Source organism: Lontra canadensis, unplaced genomic scaffold (genome assembly GCF_010015895.1).
Source record: "Lontra canadensis isolate GAN:19392208 unplaced genomic scaffold, GSC_riverotter_1.0 scaffold134, whole genome shotgun sequence".
NCBI classification, from domain to species: Eukaryota; Metazoa; Chordata; class Mammalia; order Carnivora; family Mustelidae; genus Lontra; species Lontra canadensis.
Window position 1 is genome coordinate 3440730 of NW_022631128.1, and position 25132 is coordinate 3465861.

Below are 25132 nucleotides of genomic sequence, written 5' to 3' on the forward strand. Positions count from 1 at the left end.
CTGCTGCTGCTACTACTACTATTACCACCAGCACCACCAATACCACCACAACTATTCCTACTACTACTCTTACTACCACCATCAGTACCAATACTACTATTACTACTGTTATTACCACTAACGCCAATAATACCACCACCACCACCACAACCACTACTACTATTACTACCACTATCACTATCGATACCACTACCACTACTTCTACTACTACTACTACTACTACTACTACTACTACTGCTACTACTATTACTGGCAGGTAGCACTCATTCAGCTTTTACCCTGTTCCAGGCCCTGTTTTAAGTAATTAATATGTATTATGTTATATATTTATTTAAGATTTTATTTCTTTGAGAGAGGGAGAGCACTGAGGGAGAGTGAGAGGGAAAAGCAGACTCCCCACAGAGCAGGGAGCCCAATGCAGGACTCGATCCCAGGACCCTGGGATCATGACTTGGGCCAAAGGCAGATGCTTAAATGATTGAGCCACCCACATACTCTGGATTATCTAATTTAATTTTTAGAACCCCATGAGGTATAGGTAGTGTGTTTTTGAAGAGACTGAGACAGAATACAGTTAAGTTGCCCACAGTCACACAGTTAATTGTTGGTAGAGCCAGAATTTCCAAGCACTTAAAAGCCAGTGCCCATACTATGCTTTATTGTGTCCCAGATAAGCCAAACTTGAAAGAGGGAGCCCCGAGGAGGAACAGATAGCATATCCCCCATCTAACCCCCCAGAGACCCCAACTCTACCTTCTCCTGGTTGGCCTCTGAATCGATGCTGTTGAGAGCATTCTCCACCCGGGCCAGTCGTCCAGAGAGGGACAGCAACAGGTTGACCACTTTGTCCAGGTCCCCAATAAACAAACGGTATTTTTCAAACTCATTGGATTTACAGACTGCTTTTAGGTTGGCTTCCACCTCCTCCCCAAGGGCAGAATTGGCACCAATGTCCTCTAGCAGTCCTCGCTGGGCCTCCCGCAGGACAGAAAGCTTTCTACTGATGCTCTCAATAAGCTGTATCTAGGAGAAATCAATAGGAGAAGGCAAAGGATGAGAATGGGGACTCACAGAAACTGATCTGTGCCTGTAACCTCTGTTTTGGGATCCCTGAAAAAGATGGTAGACTCTATGCGTCCTCAGAAACAAAGGAAACCCGAGCAAGTCATGAGAAATTCCAGTTTTCTGGACAGGTGTCCTCTCTCCCACCTATTTCTTCAGATCTTGTAGGACTCTGCCACCACCAAATTTCTTGGCATCAGGTAAGTGGTACCCATGGACTAATTCTCATTTGCCAAATGTAACTTAATAAATACTTGCTGAGACCACTTAATAAATAGGAATTGGAATGCTTGTGAGAGCATGGGTTGGAAAAGCATTGTCATCAAGTGTTTGCCTTTGGCTTCATGGATTGTCCTTCAATCCACTCAAGTACCCCTTCTGTGCATGGCACTGTGCTGGCTCTTTACCCCCTCTCCGTTTGGCTTTTGAGGCCTTTTGGATAAGACTGTGGGTTCTGAAGTCCCCATAACTAGGTCTGACTTCTAGTTCTGCCCCTTCCTGGCTGTGTGACCTTGGGCAAATTTCTTCATGGACTTTTACACTCTTGATTGGCAGAATGGGCATAACTGCAGTACCCACCTCGTTGAATGAGATAATATGTGCAACGGGCTTAGCAGGGACTAAGTGTTTAATAAAGGCTGGCTGCTATTGCTGTCATTCAGCCTGGCCCCACCCTACCATTCCAATCTCAAGATTCAAACTTTCAGGATTTGCCCCTTTCCATCTGCATTTACAACACTCATCCATGCGTTCTTGATTTGTTTTATGCAGTTTTACCTGCTCTCCATCTCTTCCTTCACTTTGACTAATCCCCTTCTTTCTTCAGAGCCCAGCTTTGCTCCCACCCTCCCTACAGGAAGCTTCTGCCTCCATAGCCCTTCCTTTCAATGATCTCTTTTTCTGAACTCTCCTGTCTTTCAGAAATAGAACACTAGAGTGTAATTTGAAGTTGTTCATTCCCTGTTTTACGTGGGTGCATCTGATCCCTCTTCTACTGATGATAAGTTTCTTTTTTTTAAAGATATTATTTATTCATTTGAGAGAGAGGAAGAGCATGCATGAGTGCACGACAGCACAAGCACGGGTAGCAGAAGGCAGAGGCAGAGGGAGAGAGAGAAGCAGGCTCCCCACTGAGCAGGGAACCTGATGCTGGGCTCAATCCCAGGACCCTGGGATCATGACCTGAGCCGAAGGCAGACCCTTAAACCGACTGAGCCATCCAGGTGCCCTGATGGTAAGTTTCTTAAGAGAAGCACTTCCTGTGTCTTCTGATCTGTCTTGCCTCTGGGTGTAACCAGTTCTGGAACTCCACTAACAGGAAGGTAGTGTAGTAGAGCAGCCATTTGGAGTCAGAGATGCCTAGATTCCAATTCCACCCCCTCCAAAGTGTGTGACCTTGGGCAAGATACCCAATCTCATGGAGTCCTCCGTTTCCTCATCTGTAAACTGGGGAAGCTTCTCTTCTCCTACCCCTCCCCACCACCATTGTGAGGGTTAAATAAGATCATAGAAGTAAAATGCTTCATATTTTGCCTGGCACCGTAAGTGCTCAATACCTGTTTAGTATTGCTGCTGCTGCTGCTGCTGCTGTTGTTGTTATTATTATTATTTATTATTATTATTATCAATCACACACTCTGAGCTAGTAGATACTTTCCTGGTGCACAGTCCTAACAAGAACTGAGCTGCCCCAGGTTGCTCACAGTCTCTGCTCAGCATCGCACTATGGTTAAGGGCATGGACGCTAGTGCCAAACTACTTGGGTTTGAACCCCAGTTCTGCCACAAAGCACCAGTGTAACCTTGAGCAAATCACTCAACCTTTCTGTGCTTCAATTTTCCCATCTAAAAAATGGGATAACAATAGTACTTACCTCATAGTACTGTTCTGAGAATAAAATGAGTTAATACAGGTTACACACTTAGAACAGTATCTTGTATCTTGTGTATATATATTGAAGTACTCTTCAGTGTTTGTTTGTTCTTTTCATATATATATATATTTTTTTATTTTATTTTTTTTTAGGAAGAGCGAGGGAGAGAGAGTGCACACGAGCAGGTGGGGAGGGGCAGAGAGAGAATCTTAAGCAGACTCCACACCCAGCATGTAGCCCAACACAGGGCTCTACCTTATTATGACTCTGAGCTCATGACCTGAGCTGAAATCAACAGCTGAATGCTTGACTGACTGAGCCACCCACACACCCTGCTTCAGGGTTTGTTTTATTATTACTCACACCCGGGCACTGTGGGACCACAGGCTTGTTGTTTTCTAGCATGTGTTCCTTTCTAGTAGTTTATTTAGAAATGTCCAAGGAGAAGTGTCCAGGAAATGTCCCAAGAGAGTCTGCTCTGGGTCCAGGGCCTGGTATCTATTTCAGAACTGGTCAGAAGTCAGGAGATCACCATGATCTTAAGACTGAAGCATCATAGGTTTACATGTAGGGAAAATTCTAAAACCCACTGGGAATTAGGAATCAATGCTACAAATGACACGACACAATTAATTAGATGCCAAGAGGGTCCCAGTTATACCTCTCCCCTTTGCTTTCCCAAACAAAACTCAATGCCAGGGACAAGGGAGGGCTGGGGGCCAAACGATTAACTTGGAAAATCACCTACCCACCATAGCTCTTGGGTTCCATCGTTCCATAGATCTGGAAGGATGCAAATGAAGACAGCCCTTTGTTCTTGGCACCTACCTTTGCAACCTGAACTTCAGTCCTGGGGAAAGTGTACTGGATAGAGCTGAGGAATCATCACAGACCCAGCTACAGCAGGAGTTGCTTTTCTAGGATATTGCAAATTGGTGACCTTCTTCACCTGTCTTCCTCAGACAAAAGCTGTCCTAGCTTCCCCACAATCACTTCAAATCACTACCTGCTATTCCGTGCTTTGCCATTTCTGGTAATTTTTCTCTTTTCCTGGTCAGACTCTTATTAGCTTTGCTCCTAATAAAGAGGTCCCGAGTAAGCGGGAAGCAGCCTTGCCATGCTCAGGGAACACAGAAGCCAAGGAGGCAGGCATCTGAATCAATACAACTCTGATACCACCATGCTTCCAACTCTTTCCCTGACATTTTGCTTCAGATTTGAAAGTGGTGGGGGGTCTCCTGCAAATGGCGTTGAGCTTTCCTACAGGTCATGTCCTGAATGAGAAGCATGGGCAGAGGAGCAATTTACATTGAGTTCAGATGTTCACAAACTGGTAAATTAGGCCTTTGTGGTTACCATGGAAACCCTATTTGCTTACGAAATAAAATGGGTAAGTGCAGGGAGGGCAAAGTGATTCCAGGAATTTGATTAGAAAACTAGCCTAGTGATGCTTACAGGAAGAACAGGGAGGCTTTGCAGCAAAAAGATCATTTCTATCACTTGTTCTACTATTTTTGAGAGATTATGGATTATTCTTGCAAATAAATACTAACATTTACCAGCCTCTATTTTCTCCTTTTTTTTTTTTTTTTGGCTTAGTCAGTCTATTCCCTCTCCCAGAAAGTGATACAGAGAATACAATCAATGCCTGCTATTGGTTTGAGCTTGCTGGCAAAACCTGATGTGCCATGGGCAGCAAGTTACTTACAAGGCTGGCTAATTTCAGAGGGACTGCGTGGTAAAGTAGAAAGTGTGACAGTCTTGACTTCAAGTCCTGGATATACCAGTAGGTCTATAACCCTGGGCAACCTAGTCTTCTTAACTGGAAAAAAGGGGATCACTGTCTAGTTGTTTTAGGGACTCGAGAGACACAGTGACGATGATGATGATGACTTCTATTACTATCATTACTCTTATTGGCTGGATCAAAAAGAGACCGGAGTTGCATTTGTGAGGAACCCAAAGAGGCTAATTTGATGTCCATAGTGAATGGGGACAACTTGGTACGGGGATGTACCAAGTTGTTCTGGAGAGTGTAGAGGGCAGGTCAACCTCCAACCACACAAATTAAATGCTAAAAATCTAAGACATATTGGAAAACTTCACCTTTTTTTGAGCCAGTTCATGGTCAACTTCTTCCTCTCCCAGGCCAATCTCTGCCATTTCGGGTTGGTCTTTCAACTTGTTCAACAGTTCTGCCTTGGCCACAGAAATATTGTAATAGGCTGAGTAAGAGGTAGGCATGCCTGGGGCCCCCAGAGGAGGTGGGAAGTGCTGAAATTCTTGTCTGTGGAAACAAAGAATGACCATTTGAACACCTCTGTTGAGAGGCTCCTAAACTTTCTGCTTCTTAATTTCCCCATTTGTGAAAACAGGACCCTGCTTCACCAAGGAGCTATGGAATAAGGAAATGATGGACCAGGAATCACTGTTGAAATGTCAACCAGCCACATGAAGATTACCCAAAAGCCAAGGCAAGGCCAACTTTGAGAACTTAGAAGGCTATTTCTATGCCCCTGACTTCAATAGGTAGGGGAAATTCTTTAGGGATGATTTGGTTTGGTCAGCGCCCCACTAAGATCCAGAAAGACTAGGAGGCTACACAGTTCTGAGCTTCTGATTTTCCATGATTCCCTTCAGTTCATGGCCCCGGCATATAAATCCCCAGGGAGGGAGGAGGTAGCAGGGATATATCTGAGACCTTAGCTATTCATCCTCCAAGACTGTTGGCTTCCCTCCTGCCCAGGCTGCATTGCTGCTCTCTCCAGCTCTATCTAGTCTACTTGCTTACAGAGGCACCCCACAGCTTTCCTGGACACTCTCATAATTTATTCTTTCCCAGTGGTGCCACTCCTGATTGACGTGGCCCGTCCGCAGCAGATCACCCATAGCAAAGAGGACACCCGTGACTTCAGCAGTGGTCACCATGCCGGAGGCTGGGGTTAACACCCCTGCCAGGGACTGGTCACAGCCTACCACATGTCTCATGAGCTCTTCTGAGACTGCCTGTGAGGCAGGCCTTCAGTCTGGGAAGGGATAGCATCTCTCCACTTTGGGCATATCCCCAATGGCCCCAGCCTCCTCCCTGGTTGCAGAATGAAATGGGGAAAAATTGTAACCCGTGGCACCCAGGGGCTTGACAAGTGTAGCGGCAGACCCTGTTGTCTTGGGTTCACTGAAGCCCGTGGGGCTGAGGTGCTGCTTCTCAGAGCCCCAGCCCACGAAAGAGAACTGCTCCTCAGGGAAGAAGTAGCTCTGGCTCCACGCTGGCTTGGGTTTGGACTCTTCTGCCATCGATGCTTCTGGTCTGGTGTGAGGAAGGAAATAAAGAGAAATGCTTTAATGTCAGGTTTCAGTGACAGAAGGGCAAATAATTCTACCCATGGCTTATGCAACAGGGAGGCCCACCCCCACTATATTCTTGGAGCTTACCAGCCACCCCAACCCTCCACCTGTCTGTGTCACTGACCCTTTGCTAACCTCTAGCTATTTGAAAGGAAAAATAGGAGAAACTCATTAGTCATTTTTGCAGCTACTTGCAGCTCTTAGATAAAGGTCAAAAATAATGGTTAAAAGGCTCCACAGCTATTTACTGATTCATGCTATGCTGCCTCCTAATTCATCACACAAAAGAAACTTGGGCATGCCAATATTCCTCATCCAAGGTATTCATTTTACCTGTGGGTTTTTAAGATAATAACACTAATAAACGAACAACACTAGCTAATATTCAGACATGGCTTACTATGTCTTAGAAGCTGTCCTATGATGTGTTTTTCTGTATGTGAGGGGTGTATGTGTGTGTGTGTATACATAGAGATTAAAAATGTAATGCTCACGACAACCATTTTACAGATAAGGAACATGAGGCACTGAGAAAGTGGAAGAGGAAAAGTGACTTCCTCAAGGTCACCAAATAGTAAATGACAGACCCAAGATTTAGACCGAGGCACCTAACTCCACTATGTCACTATGCCATCCTGCCAAAGTGACAACCTGACATCATATAAAACCTTGCATGTAAGGAATTTTCTGGCTGGACTAGATCTTTGTTAGCAGACAAGAGAGAATATTCTGGAAGGAATATGAATATATGAACTTAGGGAATTCTTACCTATAAGAAAAAATATATAGGACATGTGTGAGAGAGTTCAGAGTCAGAAAATGCTGAGAGAAAGTACAGAATTAAGGGGAAAAAAGGGATATGGCTGCATGTCACTTATATTTCAATAAAACTGGAAATATTTTTTAAGGGATATGCTAATTATAGACTCAGATCACAGCAGACACAGCCCTGTACCATGTCACAGTGTATCATATTAGGCATTATGTCTTAGTGCTACTGTCCTCATAACCTCCACGGACAAGGCAGAAGTTACAGGAAATCTAAGAAACATAATCTGCATTTGATAAGGAACACTGAAGCAAAAATCAGATTCCTTCTGCAGAGCACTGAGAGGAAATGTATAGAGCTCAGAGAGTAAACTATACCTGTACTCAAGCCAGAGTTAGGAGACTTAACACTTGAAAATTCCACTAACCTGCTTTCCTATGTATCCTAGCATTTTGTAACTGAATAGTATGTGGGTTATGGAGATGCTCTGGTTTGACCTGGCTGAAATTAGCATGTCTTTTTTTTTTGCATTTTAGATTCAAAATACAATACATCTACCTATCCCTAAGACTCATCCCTTAAAAAATCTTAAAGCAACTTCCTTCCGGTTAGAACCCTATGCTCTCCCAGGGTCTGGAATATGATCTGGAGGAGTCCAGAGATCCTGGGAGGATGTAATGGGCACAGTGAGCCACACGACCTGGGTTCCGACACCCTGTGATCTTTAGTTCCCCTGTGCCACACATTTCTCACCTACAAGATGTAGGACACTAATGGTATCTATTTCATAGGCTGGTTGTGAAGATTAAATCCATCAACACACAAAAGTGCTTAGAACAATGCTTGGCACATAGGAAGTAGGCAAAAAAATATATTATAACAAGACAGGAAACAACGTGTTGTTGGAGAGGATGTGGAGAAAGGGGAACCCTCTTCCATTGTTGGGGAATGCAAGTTGGTGCAGCCACTTTGGAAAACAGTGTGGAGATTCCTTAAGAAATTAAAAATAGACCTTCCCTATGACCCTGCAATTGCACTACTGGGTATTTACCCCAAAGATACAGATGTAGTGAAAAGAAGGGCCATCTGTACCCCAATGTTCATAGCAGCAATGGCCACAGTCGCCAAACTGTGGAAAGAACCAAGATGCCCTTCAATGGACGAATGCATAAGGAAGATGTGCTCCATATACACTATGGAGTATTATGCCTCCATCAGAAAGGATGAATACCCAACTTTTGTAGCAACATGGACGGGACTGGAAGAGATTATGCTGAGTGAAATAAGTCAAGCAGAGAGAGTCAAGTATCATATGGTTTTGCTTATTTGTGGAGCATAAGAAATAACACGGAGGACATGGGGAGATGGAGAGGAGAAGGGAATTGAGGGAAATTGGAGGGGGAGATGAACCATGAGAGACTATGGACTCTGAAAAACAATCTGAGGGTTTTGAAGAGGTGGGGGGTGGGAAGTTGGGCCAGCCTGGTGGTGGGTATTGTGGAGGGCACGTATTGCATGGAGCACTGGGTGTGGTGCATAAACAATGAATTCTAGTACACTGAAAAAAAAATAAAAAAATTTTAAAAATATTAGCTTTGTTGGGAATAATGCTGCTCCTTAAATCCACACCATTCAAAGAGGCATCTATAACTGATTCTCTGCAACCACAGCTAGCTAGGGCTGTGTGCAAACAGATGTTTCCCCTTGCATCCTATAGTCATTAAACAAAATAAATCTCTGGAACGGATTACAAGATCTCTAGTAATAGCAATTTCCTTCTCTCTGGCCAAGGCACCAAGGTGAATGGAGGTACATAAAAGGAGGAAGGAGTAGGAGGCTGAAAGGGGCAAGTCTGGGGCCTGTAACTATGACCACTGGGACCCTCTGCCCTACAGGGGCCCAAAGGCCTCGTAAAGGCCCGGCTGGTTGCAAGAACAGGATCTTTCTGAGAGAGGCTGCCTAGGATGGCAAATGAAGCATAGGTTTTAGAGCACGCAGGTCTAGCTTTGGGATCGGAGTCTGTTAGTCCCTTATTTTCCTCAGCTGTAATTTCTTCATCTGTCAAATGGGAATCATCTGTCAAATGGCCCGCAAGGCTATTGGGGGTTAAAGGAAATCAGGGGGATAAAACGACTAGCGGTGTGTGGCCCACAACAAATGCTTAATACCCGTTCAGCTATTCGTTTATCTGTTCTGTCTTCTTAAATGTTAAGTGTCTACTCTCTACTAGGTCACCTTCCCTTCTCCCTGCCGGGACAGGAAGCGACCACAGTCACTTTCCACTAAGCATGTTCTCATCACAGTAAGAACACTCTCCAGCTAGATGGACAGCTCGAGAAGCAGCCATGAGGGCTCCAATGAGAGATTCTCATGGTGTCTAGGAGCTAGCTGGGCCCTGTTGCGCTGTGCTTGTTGACCTGGTGCTGGAAAACTCAACTAGGTCCAGGCTGCCGGGTAAAGGAGCTGTGGGTGGGTAAGAGACAGGAAAACAAGGTACTTCTAATAGCAACAGTGTCTCAGGCCTGTTCCATCTGTAAGGGGATTTGAAGAAAGCACTTACAGTATAGACACTTGCCCCCCAGCCGCTCCCCCAGCAGAGTGTGGGCTGAGCTCTCTGCAGGACGCCCGGCAGAGCTGAAGCCAGAGCTCTTCTGCTTTGGAGCTAAGACGACAACCACCAGGCACTGTATGCCATGCTGATGAGCACAGGCACAGGGAGACAAACAGATACCAGCAGCCCCATGGCCAGACTACCCTCCTGCTTGGCCTCCCTGTCCACCCCATCAACTGCTGTCTATGGCCCACCAAAGCAAATGCAAAGAGGCAGGGTAACAGGGCTGGGGGTGTTGGAGAAAGTGGAAGAGGCAGCTAAGAGTGACCTTAACTGTTGTAAGGAATGGTGAGGGCATAAAGCGCCCAGCCCCAGGAACAACTGCGGGAGGAGTTTCAAAGCCCAGACAGGTCCTGGAGCAGAGGCTGGTCAGGCTGTGAGAAGGCCTTTCCTTCTAGAGAGTGAACAAAAGAAAAGGCAGGAAAGAGCCTGAGCCAGGCTTTGGGGAAATGCCAGGAGGCAACGACGGGTTTAATGTGTTCTGGCTCAGGGGCCTGACACTGATGCATATCTTAAAGGCAAACTGAGAAATAAGATAGTATTTGGATAGTGATATTTAAGAACCTCAACAACTACCATTTACCAAGCACCTACTATGAGCTACACACAGGGCTCTCTACTTTATAGAGCTTGTCTTCATCTTAATGACAACCATGTGGAATGGGTATCATCATGCTCGTTTTCCTGGTGAGAAAAATGTGAGGCTGGAACAGTTTAATTACTCGGTTAATCCAATGTCACACAGGTGGTAAACGGTGGAGGTGAAGTTCAAACTCATGCTGCAGCCGTGTTGGGGACCTGTTTTTCATAAGCACTTACTTGGGGGAGTTGGCGATTTCCTTCTCTGATGTCCTCCAAAGCCCACCCGTACTGTAACAGCAAGGGGGCTGAGTCTTCTCAGGTTGAGATCCCAAGTGGCCCCTCACTGGAGGCAGGAAATCGCTGGGTTGGAGACCAGAGGACTCTTGTTCTCCTGGGTGGCTCTGTGAGCTCTGCTTCGAAGCCTCCGAGTGGCCAAAGCCCAGGGGTTGTGGCTGCTCCAGGACCTCTTCAGGATGGAGGGCACTGCTACCAGTGGTTTCTGAACTGAAATACTGGGGGGGCAGCTCCTCCTCCTCCCCTTCCTCCTCTCCCCCTTCCTCCTCTTCCTCCTCTTCTCCCTCTTCTTCCTCCTCTTCCTCCTCCTCTTGTTGCTGCTTCTGTTGCTGCTGCTGCTGTTGCTGGGTTGCCCGGAAAAGCCTGTACTTCTCCCAGTTGGGAGGAGGAGGGCGAGGAGGAGGAAAGGCCTTCTTTCGGGCTCCCAGAGGATCCCGTTGGGTCTCATCAACTTTGGTAAAGAGCTCCCTCCTATGCTGCCCCCAGGCCCCAGAGCTCTGTGGCTCCAAGCTGATGTGACTCTCTGAGAAGGCACGACTCCGCAGCGGGCGGGGCATGGAGGCCATGGAGCTACCCTCCTCATAAGTGGAAGTTTCCTCTGTTTCTTTCGAGGAGTGCTTGAAGTCTCCGAGAAGGTCAAGGGAAGAGATCGCTCGGTAGCTTGACAAGTCCAGTGCTGGGTTCTCAAGGCAAGGATGGAACGGTGTTGCCCAAGACAAGCTAGCCTTGGAATGAGCCATTTCCCTGCAAAACAGTAAGATGGAGAGTGTGTAAAACAAGCAAGATTCAGATGGCCCAATGTTTTGGATAACATCATTTCTGCAAACTTCAAGATGGCCATAGAACAATGCAAATATACATAGTAAATGCAATCATAAGAGTAGTAATACTAGCACTCAGTATTGATAGCTAACACTTAATCAAGTATGTACTAAATGCCAGGCACTATTTTAAGTGCTTTGTGTCCTAGTAAATATTCACAAATGACCCCAGAAGCTAGCTATTATTAGCATCTCAATTTTATAGCCAGGAAAACTGAGGCACGGACAGGTTAAGTAACTTGCTCCGGGTCATAAAGCTGGTAAGTGGTAGAGCTAGGATTTGAACCTGGACAGTCTAGCTCTAAAGACTGGAAACACACAGTACCCCATGCTGTAGCACTCCGATTGAATGTGCTGTTAACTGGGGCTTACAAGTCTGGTTATTCTGTTATATTGTTTTTGTTTGCTTTGGTTTTAATCATGAAAAATGTTAAATATTTAGAAACATACAGAGATTGCTATAATAAATATTCATGTTCCCACCTACTGCCCAGGATTAGCACATTTTAATACTCTGCCATCTATACTTGGTGTTTTTTTTTTAAACAAATACATAATACCCTTTGTTTTCACTCCCCACTTCTATTCACCTGCTAGTTCTCCTGATGCACGCTGTATTGTGAATTTGACATGCTTTCTGTCCATGTTTTTATACTTGTACCAAAAAATATCAAGTAGGCAATTCACAAATATCTACAATTTTGGGTTTAAAATAGCTCCTTCTAATGCAATTCTAGTCAGAATTCTCAACAGCAATTTTTAACGATAACCTTTATTAACTTGAAACTTAAAGTAAGATATAATATTGAGAAGTATTTTGCTACAGAAGAAGTGGGGGTGAGGGATTAGGCATATTATAAAGCAATTATAATTAAAACAGTGTGTTACTGATTAATAGAACAGAATGAAAACCCCAGAAACACATCGATCTATAAAAACATCGTATTTAATTCACCTTCTATAAGAAGGAGATAAAGAATGATTTTTTAAGAAAATATTTTTGGAGGGGTGCTTGTGTGGCTCAGTCAGTTGAGCATCTACCTTCGGGTCAGGTCATGATCTCAGAGTCCGAGGATCGAGCCCTGCATCGAACTCCCTGCTCAGTGGAGAGCCTGCTTCTCCCTCTGCCTGCTGTTCCGCCTGCTTGTGCTCTCTCTCTCACTCTTGCTCTATCTTAAATAAATAAATAAAACCTTTAAAAGAAATACTGTCTTAAAAATTTTTTTTGAGATAACTGCAGAACAGCAATATTTGCAGCTGCACCCTCTATTATGTACCCAAATAAATTCCAGATTCAAGAATTAAGGGTGTGTGTGTGTGTGTGTGTGTGTGTGTGTATTTTAATGTATGTGTTATATGTGTATATATGTATATATATTCTATGTTTATAAGAAAAAAAAAGTATAAACAGATTAAAAGGACTGTCACTTGTGAGGCAAAATGAGATTCTCATAAGCAATTGAAAAAATATCCAAAGAAAGAAGTCCAGGCTAATTTAAATAAGTGTAAAAATGTGCATAAAAAGTCAAGTTTCTGTATAATAAAGAGTGACCAAAGTCAAAGGAAAGCTCTTTAGTCTCAGAGTATAAAGAGTTAAGCCTCTAAACCAGAAGATCTGGTTTCCTGCTGTAGCCTGTGAGCAATCAGCATCATGCTAAGTACTGCCTAGTGACAGGAAATTCCAGAAGTTCAATTAAATCATCAGACAGAATACCCATTCAATAGTCATACTGAAGACTGAGAATATTTCTTTTAAAAATAATCATATACATAATGGTAGCCAAGCTCAGAGAGAATGAAGAACCAAATCTCCTTCAGTGAACTCATCTCCAGTCCCCATCATGGCTAGCTCATCACTCACATGGATCAGAAATTCACCTTCACACGTCCATCCACTATCCCTTCTTATTTGGGTCTTTGCCCACCTATAGTTCCTTAAGAGTTTAAGTTCCTCCTTGTGTGCAAAGTGTTCCACCTGGCATTTTCTCCAGCAGGGAACAAACAAGGTGGTGAGTAGAGAGTAAAAGGTTGACAAATGCTATCAGGCAGAGGACTTTCCTGACCTCCTTATCTAAAATAGAGATGGCTTATCCTTCTTTCTTTTGTGTTCTATCCTTTTTCTTTTGTGTTCTTTCTCAGAACACACATCCCCTCTTAACATTATATCACATACCTACTTTTACCTGTTTATTTCATGCTCCACTCTCTAACTAAAATGTAAGCCCCATGAAGGCAAGGATCTTATGTGTCTCATTTATTTAGTACCTAGTGCCTAGCAACACAGTAGGCATTTAATAAATTTTAATAAATGAATTAATGAATAGAAATATCGTACGATCCATAAATTCCATTGGGTACTTACCCAAAGAAAACAAAGACACTAATTTGAAAAGATATCTGCATCCCCATGTTCACTGCAGCTTTATTTAAAATAGCCAAGATATGGAAGCAACCCAAGTGTTGTCAACAGATGAATGGATAAAGAAGATGGTATACACACACACACACACACACACACACACACAGGGATATTACTCATCCATAAAAGAGGGTGAGATCTTGTCATTTGCAACAATACAGATGGACCTAGAGGGTATTATGCTAAGTGAAATAAGTCAGATAGAGAAAGATAAATACCTTATAATCTCACTCATATGTGGAATCTAAAAAACAAAATGAACAAATAAATAAAAAAGCGGGTATGGACCCATAAGTGCAGAAAACAGTCTGATGGTAGCCAGATAGGTACATGTTGGGAGAGAGGGGATGGGCAAAATGGGCGAAGGGGAGTGGGAGATACAAGGCTCCAGTTACACTTGTGAGCACAGCATAATGTATAGACTTCTCAAATCACTATGTTGTATACCTGAAGCTAATGTAACTGTGTATCAAGTGTACTTCCATAAAATAAATGGATTCATGCCAAAAATGAAAAAAACCCAACAACCATGATATTCATATCATAACAGAGTAGAATTATTTTTTTAAAGATTTTGTCAGAGAGAGAGAGAGCACAAGTAGGGTGGAGGGAGAGGATCCCCACTGAGCAAGAGGCTGGATGTGCGATTCGATCCCAAGACCCCAAGATTATGACCTGAGCTGAAGGCAGACACTTAACCAACTGAGCCACCTACAAAGTAGAATTAAAGGCAAAAATCAAATAAGAAGACAAAGAGGGGCACTATAAATTAATGGTTAGAACACATGATTAAGATCTAACTACCCTAAATCTTTATGTGTCAAATAACATAGCATCAAAATTCATAAAGCAAAGCCATAGGAAATGCAAAGGTAGAAAAAGGGAGCAATGAACTATGAGGCTGTTTCAGCTGATGACAGATATGACAGTAAAAACTAAGATAATGGGAACACTTAAATTTCTCTCTTCTCAAGGGTCCATTGAACTGTTCATTCTTAAATTGACTCCATATTAAGCCAAAAATGAAAGAAGTACAAATAATGATACCTAATAACAACATAACAACACAAGAAATTAATAACAAAAATGAAAGACAAAAGCTTCTAGTACATAGAAAATAAAAGGGAAGAAAATATCCCCCAATATAGTCAAAAGAAGGGATCTGATCTGAAATTGAAGAATACCTAAAAAATAACAATGAAATATCAGAAGCTAGAAAATTTGACTGAATAAAGCAGTGGTCACAGGAAAATCTGTAGCCTTCAATGCTTACATTAATACATAAGAACAAATTAAGATCAATGAATTAAGCATTGAACAAAAGATGTCAAGAAAAGAGCCACAAAAATAGACCTAAGCAAAGCAGAAAGAAAACTAATGGCAGAAATTACTACACTGGAAAACAAATGATAGAATTAATAATTAAATCCAAAAGCTACTACTTTAAAAGAAAATATAAAACAATAAAAAAGATAAACCACTTGCTAATCTAATTAAAAACCCCAAATGCACAAAATTAGAAATGGAGAAATAACCACAGTTGCAGAGTAAGTGAAAAGAGTAAGAGAATACTTTGTTCTACTCTATGAAAACAAGTTAGAAAGCTTAGGATGTTTTTCTAGGAAAATAAAAGTTACCAAAACCGATTGCAGAAGAGTGGAAATATTTAAATGCACCTGTTATCATAGGAAACAATGTTGATAAATTTGACAAAAAAAAAAAAAGATAGCACACTCACATGATCTTGTGTTAATTCTACCAACCTTTAAGGAACAGACAACCTCAATGCTATTTACACTTCCTAGACTCTGGAATCTATTGAGGGAAAAGAAAAGAATCCTGCATAATGTCAATACCAAAACCCAACAACTAGAATATACATAAAGACAAACGAGAAACCAGTCTCATCTAAGAACACTATTGCAAAAATGTCACCATTTTTGTTTTGCATTTAAAAATATAAATATTGGGAAATTAGTACATATAAGGGATTTATTAATAAACTACCAGCATATACTGAAAGTGCATGCTCCAAATTCTTTCTGAAGAGGGTGCATGATCCAAAAGAGTTGGAAAACACTGGTCTGGGACAGTTGTTTCTAATCAAAATGGCTCTTGAGTGAAATTACCCAGAGTGGTTGTTGAAAATGCAAATTGGTGAGCCTCCCCCACCCCAGAAATTGGGATTTAGTACCTCTGTGGTGATGCCTGGGAATCTGCATTTTTAACAACTGCCCCCAAGGGATTCTAATACAAGTGGTTCTGAGACCCTACTATGGAAACAAGCGTCCAGGGTGAAAACGATGGGAGGGCTACAATTTGGGATGGAGACTGGGGGACAGAGTTCTTTGTTCCAGTTAGGTTTGCTTTCCCATCTATTTAGCCTGTCTTTCCCCCATCACCACACAGCTTCCCACCTTCTTTCCCTGCCTCTCTCCCTTCTCTGCCTTCATCTCCAGTCTAGCTGCATTACGAAATGCAGGTGGTGACAGCAAGGTCTCCAGAGGCCCTCACTGGGCTGATGTCCTGCAACTGGGGTGACAAGAGTACTCAAATTTACCACCCTTTCCTCTTCCCTCACCAGAGCACAGGAAAGGCAAGGCAAGAGAGTAGAGTGGAAAGAACCCAGTGTCAGAAAGACTTGAGTCTCCATTCGAGTAAAAATGTAAAATCAGGCTCCAAAACCCAAAAGCTGCATGACCTTGCAGGCAGCATTTAATTTATCTCAGTTTCAGGAAAATATTTATCTTTCAACACTGTTGTGAGGATTACCTGTATAAAAAGGACCTAGCAGCAATGCTGGGTACATGGAAAGGTGATTAATAATGACAGATGACAGAATTATGTTTATTGTTAGAACAGAGTCCCTTACTCAGAGCCACTGCGTATGGTTGTGCCAGTTGTGCAGTGTACAACCTTCACTGCTGTATGCTTCGGCCTTGCTCCTTGTTCTTACCAAAGGAGTTGGACTGTACTGTCCCCTAGTTAATATTCAGCTCTGCTCAACAACCAAGAAACCGGGAGATCTCGGGTCTCAGCTCAGCCACATGGGTACCTAGCTAGGAAGCCCAAGCTAACCAAGGATTTTAACTCTGGGCTCATTTACTCACTCTGCTCATCTCCTTAAAGGGACAGATAATTAAAAAAAAAAACACAAAAAACAAACCAAGTTGAGGTTTTAGAGCAGTGTGAAAATCAAAAGGATTCGATATTCTAAGTTGTCTTGTTCAGGTACTAACCACTTATGCCAGCCTTACAGGATTTACCTATAGGTGGACAACTCCAGAATCAGTTGGAAGAAACAAACATGCCCTTCTAGATATTTGATGTCCTAATTCATGGCACTGTAACCTTACCTGAGGGCATTGGGCTCTGACAAGGCAACCTGGAAATTGCTATTCTCTGCAACACTCCTAATTTTATTTTAGTTTTTATGATTTTTTAAAGAAACATTCTTTTTTTTTTAGATTTTATTTATTTGACAGAGAGAAAAAGCACGAGCAGGGGGAGAGGCAGGCAGAGGGAGAAGAAGCTGGCTCCCCGCTGAGCAAGGAGTTTGATGTGGGGTTCGATCCCAGGACCCTGGGATCATGACCTGAGCCTAAGGCAGATGCTTAACTGACTGAGCCACTCAGGCCCCCCATCAATCCCAATTTTAAAGTACTACCCCTCCCCACTTACATGGCCTGTGTAGGCAGAATCATTTGTATCAGGGGAGAAGAAGTGGGCATGACCCCGCAAAGAGAAAGGAGAAACTTCAATGGGATCAGCTGGGTCAGTGCGTGTACAAGTCCTTCCACACGGCAATTGAATATTCTACTGTGCAAGGTGGCCAGATCAAAGGGGGAGCAAAACTGACATAGTCCCTTCCTTGAGGCACTACAGCTGAAGCAACCTGAGGAATGGAAGGCTTCCACTGAAGTGTGTCAGGCTCAAATGAAGGTTACTGGCTTCCTAACAGTCCTGTTTTCCAAGGGCTCAAGCTGTCTATATGCACAGAAATCTACAACTCTACTTTGGGACAAGGATAAGGAGTTTCATTAAGGGAAATGAGCTATGATTTCTTACTTCCTAGTGTGTATTAGGCACTGCTTTATGCACTTTCGCGTATGTATTTCTATTAATCTTCACATCAACCCATCAAAGTTGGTGCCATCATTGCCAGTGGACATGTAAGAATCCTGAAACTTAAAAGGGGTAATTCAGGGGCGCCTGGGTGGCTCAGTCGGTAAAGTGTCTGCCTTCAGTTCAGGTCATGATTCTGGAGTCCTGGGAATCCAGCCCCATGTCATTGGGCTCCCTGCTGAGCGAGAAGTCTGCTTCTCTCTCCCTCTGCTCCTCCCCACCGCTTGCTCTCTCTCTCTCTCTCTCTCAAATAAATAAATAACATCTTTTAGAAAGGTGGGGGTGGTAAATCATTTTCCCAGCTAGTAAGAAGCCCTTGTATGTAGGCTGGAACTTGCCTTATCTGACCCCAATGGGCAATCCCACTAGAGCAAGGGCTCCTAGGGTGAGGCAAAAGGTATTCACACTGCAGTCATCCCCAGGTGTCCATGGAGACATTAGCTCTTTGCATGGAAGCATGAAAGCTAAGTGTAAGAAAGGGCTTTGTTGACACCAGTAAGAAGACTACATCTCAAAAACAAAAGCGAATTGCCTGCCAAGTCCTGGGCTGTTCTTCTCTTTTCCTCTTGGCACAGGTTACATTTTCTTCTGATGAATAGATTTTCCCCTTTTGTTAAAATATATATATTTTTGGTCTAATAGTGATTGAAAATGAAAACTAATATTTGCAGAGAATGGAAAAAAAATCTTCTCCTGCCTCTTCCTCCACTCTTCTGAAGTTTTCTTCTTTGGAAATTTTACTTTTAAACTCACCACAATAGCTTAGTATTCCAGGATCTCAGCAGCAAGGGTGCACATGTCCAGCCCCTCTCCCCTTTCCCTTTTCTCGGCAGCCAAAAGATAAGACTGCTCCAAGAGAAACAGCCACTCCCAAGTTATTGCTGAAGGAAATATTTGCAAGATCCAGGAAGTGAGACACAAGGAGGCTTACATTGGGAGGGGACAAGGGCCGAGAAGGATTGTTGTTGCCACCCTTCCCTGCCTCTGGGTCTACAGAACTTCAAGTAAGGAACAATTAGTCTGGCAATGAAAAATGCAAGTGGCAGGACTTGCCCCAGCAGGCTGGTGCCAAGTGTCCTTTGAAGAGATCAGAGAAATCCTTGCTTTATTGGGGCTGTCCTGGGTAAAGCCTTGCTTCCCCTCTCCAAAGGCCCCAACTTGGAATTTCCAAGAAGCTCTTCCCATTACTCCTCTGGATTTTACATAGTGTCATGGACATGGCAGTAAGGGATGGTAACAATCGGTCCTATGTTTACTCAGAGTCCATCAGGCACAGGGCTGGACAGTTGACAGACCTGCTTTAACTCTTGAGAGAATGTTCTGGAGTGGGTATTCTCTCAGCTGTATTAGAAATGAGGCTCAGGGAGGTTAAACAACTGGAGAACACAAAGGGAATAGTGGCCAGAAGTTCCATCTGACTCCAACGCCCACACTTTTGCCCGTGCAACATGCTGCCTCTTCAGTGTTTGAATACCCTTCTCAAGAGGCTTAATAGAAGACATTTTAGGAGTAAATAACACACTGTTGGGGGACCTGGAGGGTCTGACACAAGAATAATTCAGCTGAGAATCGGGCTGGCCAAGGTTATTAAGGCTCTACTTGCAGCTATCCAGAGGTAATGAAACCTGGGCATGCATCAGAACCATATGGAGGGCTTATTAATACACAGGTTGCTGAGTCCTGTCCTCAGAATTTCTGATTTAGTAGGTCTGGAACAGGGTGGAGAATTTTTATTTCTAACAATTTCCCAGATGATGATGGTACTACTCGTCCAGGATCACACTTTGGGCTCTACTGCTCTAATCAGTTGTTACCTACCAGATTCCCAACTTATCAGGGTGTCTTAAGAGGTATAAAGCCATTAAAAAAATTCTCAAAACAAAATTCATTTAATTAACTATATACATACCATCCATGTGACAACTGGGATGAAGATTTACAAAATAAAATTATGGGAATACTGGAGTTCCAAAAATTTCTGGGAATCCTGATGTTATTCAAGTTATTAACCCACCATGGTTAAGCAATGGACGGGTCAGGGAAAGAGAGGACGTGTTGTCTATTTGAGTCCTCATGTATACCAGATATTAATGTACTGACTTTCAAAGACCTAGCATACAATGGAAAGACTTAATACCAAAGTTATAAAGAACATGATTCTGTCTCAGATGGTTTAAAAGTCATTCTTGTTGCTCAATTATCATTGTAGAGTAGTTCTCCTGGCCGAATGTATTTAACATTTAAGCTTTTAAACTTTTGAGAGTAACTCTAAAGATCCACGAAGTGTAGTAACTGGTCGTTTTGCAAGGGGTATGTATTTGACTTCCAAAGCATCACAATACTGGCTGATAGGACGAGGCGCCCAGCAAAGGAGGAAGCCTCGTGAAATGCTTGGTACTGCCTGCCATCTCTCAACATGGTTTGACAGGTCTCTGGTTGCTGACAAGGTACACAGATGCAGTCACCATGGCAGAGAGAAAATATGCTTCTTTATGAATAATGGCATCAAAGCGCCAACTATCTATAAGCTAGTGTTGGTGATCGAAGTGATGGAACCGTCTTAAGAAAGTGATGATTCTGAGCTAGGTAATACAGTGTTTATTGGTGGGGGTGGGGAGGTGCTATGTTGCAGTGGTAGCGACAGATTTGGAAATTTGAAAAGGTCTAGTGATGTACACCCCTAGGAATGTCAAAGTTCTCACAGACTTAAATATGTAGATGTGCTGGTTGACTGAGAGTTCTAGCAAATAAATTCTAGTTAACAGTGAGATCAAGCATGCCTGGTAAGTAACACTGTCTTACCGGTATGTAGATTTTTCCAAAGTCCTTGATCTCTAACTTCCTGGGCCTAAATCAAACCAATCAATCCTCTTCCCTAGATTGTCTTTTTTTTTATTATCAATTCCTGCAACTTGACATGTGCCCCCAAAACACCTTGTGTATTCAACTCCAGCTATTTACAGCTTACTAGCTGCCTTTCTGAGTTTTCTTTGTATATGGCTACTATCAGATTCAACATTCAACATGTGATTTAGGATTTAGCCTTTCTGGGGTTAATATTATTACAAATACTCGTTTCTGTGCAAGACCCAATATTTTAATACCTGTCATTGTTAATAGCTGTGTTCTGTTTCCATTATGATGATCTATCTATTTGATGGGTAAATCTTTTCCATGATCATAAATAGCACTACTAAGAACATCTTTAAACAAATCATTTTTTTTCCTTTTGTAGGTTATTTCCTTCGGGGTCTTCTGGGTCAAAGGGTATGAACAGTTTTATAACTCTTGTCACGTATTTCTAGGTTGTCCTCCAAGAAAACTGAGCCAATTTTATGTTGCTCCCAGGAACAGCTTCCTCACAGCCTTGTCAAGATAGGGTTTTATAATTTGTTGATCATTTCCATTAATTGTTGATAGTTTAAAAAGCAGGTCATGATATGTGGGAGTTGTTTCTGCTTACATTTCTTTAATTGCTAGTGAGACTGTACTTTTCCATGCAGTGATTTTACCACCTTGAGTTTCTCACCTGTACATTGCCTGCTCAGTTTCCTTGCCTTTTTTGAAGCCAAATCTGAAAGCTGACCTTCTATATCTATATCCATTCTTTATATCTTTTGGACAGTCAACTGTTACCAGTGATGCTGAGCCCAAACATTTGCCTCATTCTGTTGTTTAGCTTTTTATTATATTTTGTTGTACAAAGGTTTTCCTCCCAACTTTTATATATTTAAAACCATCCATCTTGTCTCTGATGATATCTTCCATTTAACAGACACAAATTTATCTTCTATTTGTAGTTGGAACAAATCTGCTATTCCACTATCTGCTTTCTGGAATTTACTACAGAGTATTCAATGTGCTATGGATCTAAGTTAATTATTCTCCATATTGATACCTAAGATTCCAACATTTATTAAAGAAAGAATGATTGCTTTCCCCAGTTCAGAGATGTTTCCAGTATACTCTATATTCTTAGAATAGCTTAAATCTATTCCTAGAATCTCTTTAAAAAAAAAAATTCACTGTTTGCCTTTTTTCAACCCCCTATCATACGGTTTTGATAATTGTCACCTTATAACAGGCTTTAAATCTGATAGGGTAAGTCTGCCACCATTGCCTTTTTAAACAAATGTATTATTTGGTATTCTTGCCCACTTATTCTTCCAGATAAATTTCACTAGGATTTTTACAAGTTCTATAAAGCATCCCACCATGACTCTAACCAGTAGTACATTACATCTATACATTAACTTAGGGAGTACTGTAATCATTGTTATACTTAGTCTCTCCAAGTTGAAGCAGAGTAGAGCTATGCATTTATTCAGGCCTTTATTTCTCCCATTAGAGTTTCATAATTTTCCGGGAATAAGTTTTGTGAGCCCAGGATTACATTAATACCTAAGTATTTGAATTCACTTTGTCACACTTTTGAAAAATCCTTCCATGCCTCAGAAGACTGCATTCTTCTTGGGTGGCAAAGCCTTCCTGAAAAGTGTACTCTTCCTAATACAATGAAATTCAATTCTGAATTATCTATTTTCTTTCACTCAGTCAGTAAATAAGAAATGTGTACTGGATATTCCACACTCTGCTCATGGTGTGGTTTGATAAAAGGAAACAAGAAAGCCCGAGACAGAGATCTGAAAAACCTGGGTAGTAGTCTAGTTTTGTCACATACTTGCTTTATAATCCCAGAAGCAAAGGGCTCTGGAATCCAGGGCCTCTCGGACCTTGGGCAAATGACTTTCATCTATCTGTAGGTTCCCTCATCTGTAAAATTGGGTCAATAAATGATAACTGTTTTGTGGGGTCATGATAAATCATAAATAATTCATCTGAAATGCTTATAGCAGTGCCTGACACATAATAAACACTTCATAAATGTTGGGTATTATACCTTTTGTTGTTGTTGTTAATAATAGTACAGCACTGCCTCTCCTGAGTCTCATCTTCCTTATCAGTGAAATGGGAAAAATAAAGCTCAACTGCATAGGGTTGTTGTGAGGATTAACTGTAGCCATGTATATAAAAGTACTCTACACATTCTAAAGCTCTGTGCCAAGTAGAGAAATGGAAAGGATCACAGGACGCAATCACAGGTACAGAAAACCAAAAGAGATAATCTAGAAAATACTTTCTTTCGGCTTTTAAATACATCACTTATGCATATAGATTTTCCTCCTGGCAGATCTACTCACCACTTTTTTTCCCTCCTGTTAATATTATAATGCATTTTGCATTCTCTGCACACAAACCAAATAACAGTGGAGGAGACAACCAAGAGTGTAACTACCTGAAATTAAAATTCATTGCAGGCTTCCAGGCAAAAAGAGTGGCTCAAGAATGTACATTTGATTCTCCCACCTACACCCATCATTCCAGCTGTGACAGAAATGACATAAGAAATGTTAAAAATGTGGGGGAGGATTGGAGGAGAAGGTGAGCAGAAACTCGTCAAGATTTCTCCTTTTAGGGACACCTCGGTGGCTTGGTGGGTTAAGCCTCAGCCTTCAGCTCAGGTCATGATCTCAGGGTCCTGGGATTGAGCCCCACATAGGGCGCTCTACTCAGTGGGGGGCCTGCTTCCCCCTCTCTCTCTGCCTGCCTCTCTGTTCACTTCTGATCTCTCCATCAAATAAATAAAACCTTAAAAAAAAGATTTCTCCTCTTAAATGTAATCTCTGCCCTTGACCTTTTCATCTTCCCTGAGGTCATAAAACTGTCATCCATCTTAAGCATCAACACTCTTTTTCTTTCCATTGACCTCTCTTTTCCGGTTTTATTTTTAATTTTATTTATTTATTTGACAGAGATCCCAAGTAGGCAGAGAGGCAGGCAGAGAGAGAGAGAGGAAGGGAAGCAGGCTCCTTGCCAAGTAGAGAGCCCGATGCGGGGCTCGATCCCAGGACCCTGGGATCATGAACTGAGCTGAAAGCAGAGGCTTTAACTCACTGAGCCACCCAGGCGCCCCTCTTTTCTGTTTTTAAATTTAAACTGGTTTCCCGAATCCTGACCAAACCTGCACTTAAACCCGTGGTTCTCAAAATTAGTTTGCATCGGAATCACTTGGAGGGCTTGTTAAAAACACAGATTGTGAGCCCCATCCCAGGTTTCTGATTCAGTAGGTCTGAGTGGGGCCTGAGGATTTGCATCCCCAACAAGTTCAGGGGTGATACTGAGGTTGCAGGTCCTGGGACCACATTTGGAGAACCATCAACTTAAACATTACTGCTCCCTCTAATTACCACTCCATTTCTCTCCCTCTTGCCAGCCAATTTCTTCTTTTAAGATATTTTTTAAATGTTCAACTATGTTTTTAAAGTTCTTCTTTTAAAATATTTTCCTAATGACACAGTAACACTAACACATAATCATTGTATTAAAATTAATGAAAGGAGGAATGCCTGGGTGGCTCAGTTGGTTAAGTGTCTGCCTTTGGCTCAGGTCATGACCACAGGATCCTGAATCCAAGCCCCACATTGGGTTCCTCACTCGGTGGGGAGCCCATTTCTCCCTCTCCCTCTGCTTGCTCCCCCTGCTTGTGCTCTCTCCCTCTCCCAACTCTCTCTCTCTCTCTCACAAATAAATAAATAAATCTTAAAAAATAAAATTAAACTAATAAAAGGAAACTGAAACCTTCCTATGTTGCTTGTGGAAATGTGAAATGGTACAGCCACTTTGAGAAACAGGCTGTTCCTCAGAAAGTTAATAGAATTTCCATATGTCCCCCAAATTCCACCTTTTAAGTATATACCCGAGAGAACTGAAAACATATCCACACAGAAACTGTATACAAATGGTCAAAACAGCATTATTCACAATAGTTAAAAAGTGAAAACAACCCAAATGTCCGCCAATAGATGAATGGATAAATAGAAAGTGGTATATCCATACAGTAGAATATTATTTGGCAAAGAAAAGACATGAAGTACTGATACATGCTACAACACAATGGACCACTAAAGCATGAGAAATGAAAGAGGCCAGACACAAAAGCCTTCATATTGTCTCATTCTACTTGTAGGAAATGTACCAAATGGGCAAATCCACAGGAACCAAAATATGGTTGGGTTGCTTGAGGTTGTGGGTGGGAATGGGGAGTGACTGCAAATGGGCACAAGGGATCTTTGTAGGGAGATGGATAGGTCTTAAGATTGGATTATGGTGATGATTGTACAGCGCTGTAAATTTACCAAAACTTGTTGAATTCCACACTTTAAAACAGGTG

General features: G+C 42.3%; 1 protein-coding gene across 4 annotated transcripts in view; it reads right to left on the reverse strand.

The window, feature by feature from the left end:
* Positions 1–25132, reverse strand: part of SHROOM4 (shroom family member 4) — a 209866-nt gene that overhangs the window by 3414 nt on the left and 181320 nt on the right. For all 4 annotated transcript variants that reach the window (XM_032843053.1, XM_032843052.1, XM_032843056.1 and 1 more), the window contains 4 exons: positions 10480–11280; positions 6093–6242; positions 5042–5222; positions 754–1023 (listed from right to left, as the gene is read on the reverse strand). In XM_032843053.1, coding sequence (XP_032698944.1) covers positions 754–1023; positions 5042–5222; positions 6093–6242; positions 10480–11280 — 1402 coding nt within the window. The remainder of the gene's footprint in view (positions 1–753; positions 1024–5041; positions 5223–6092; positions 6243–10479; positions 11281–25132) is intronic.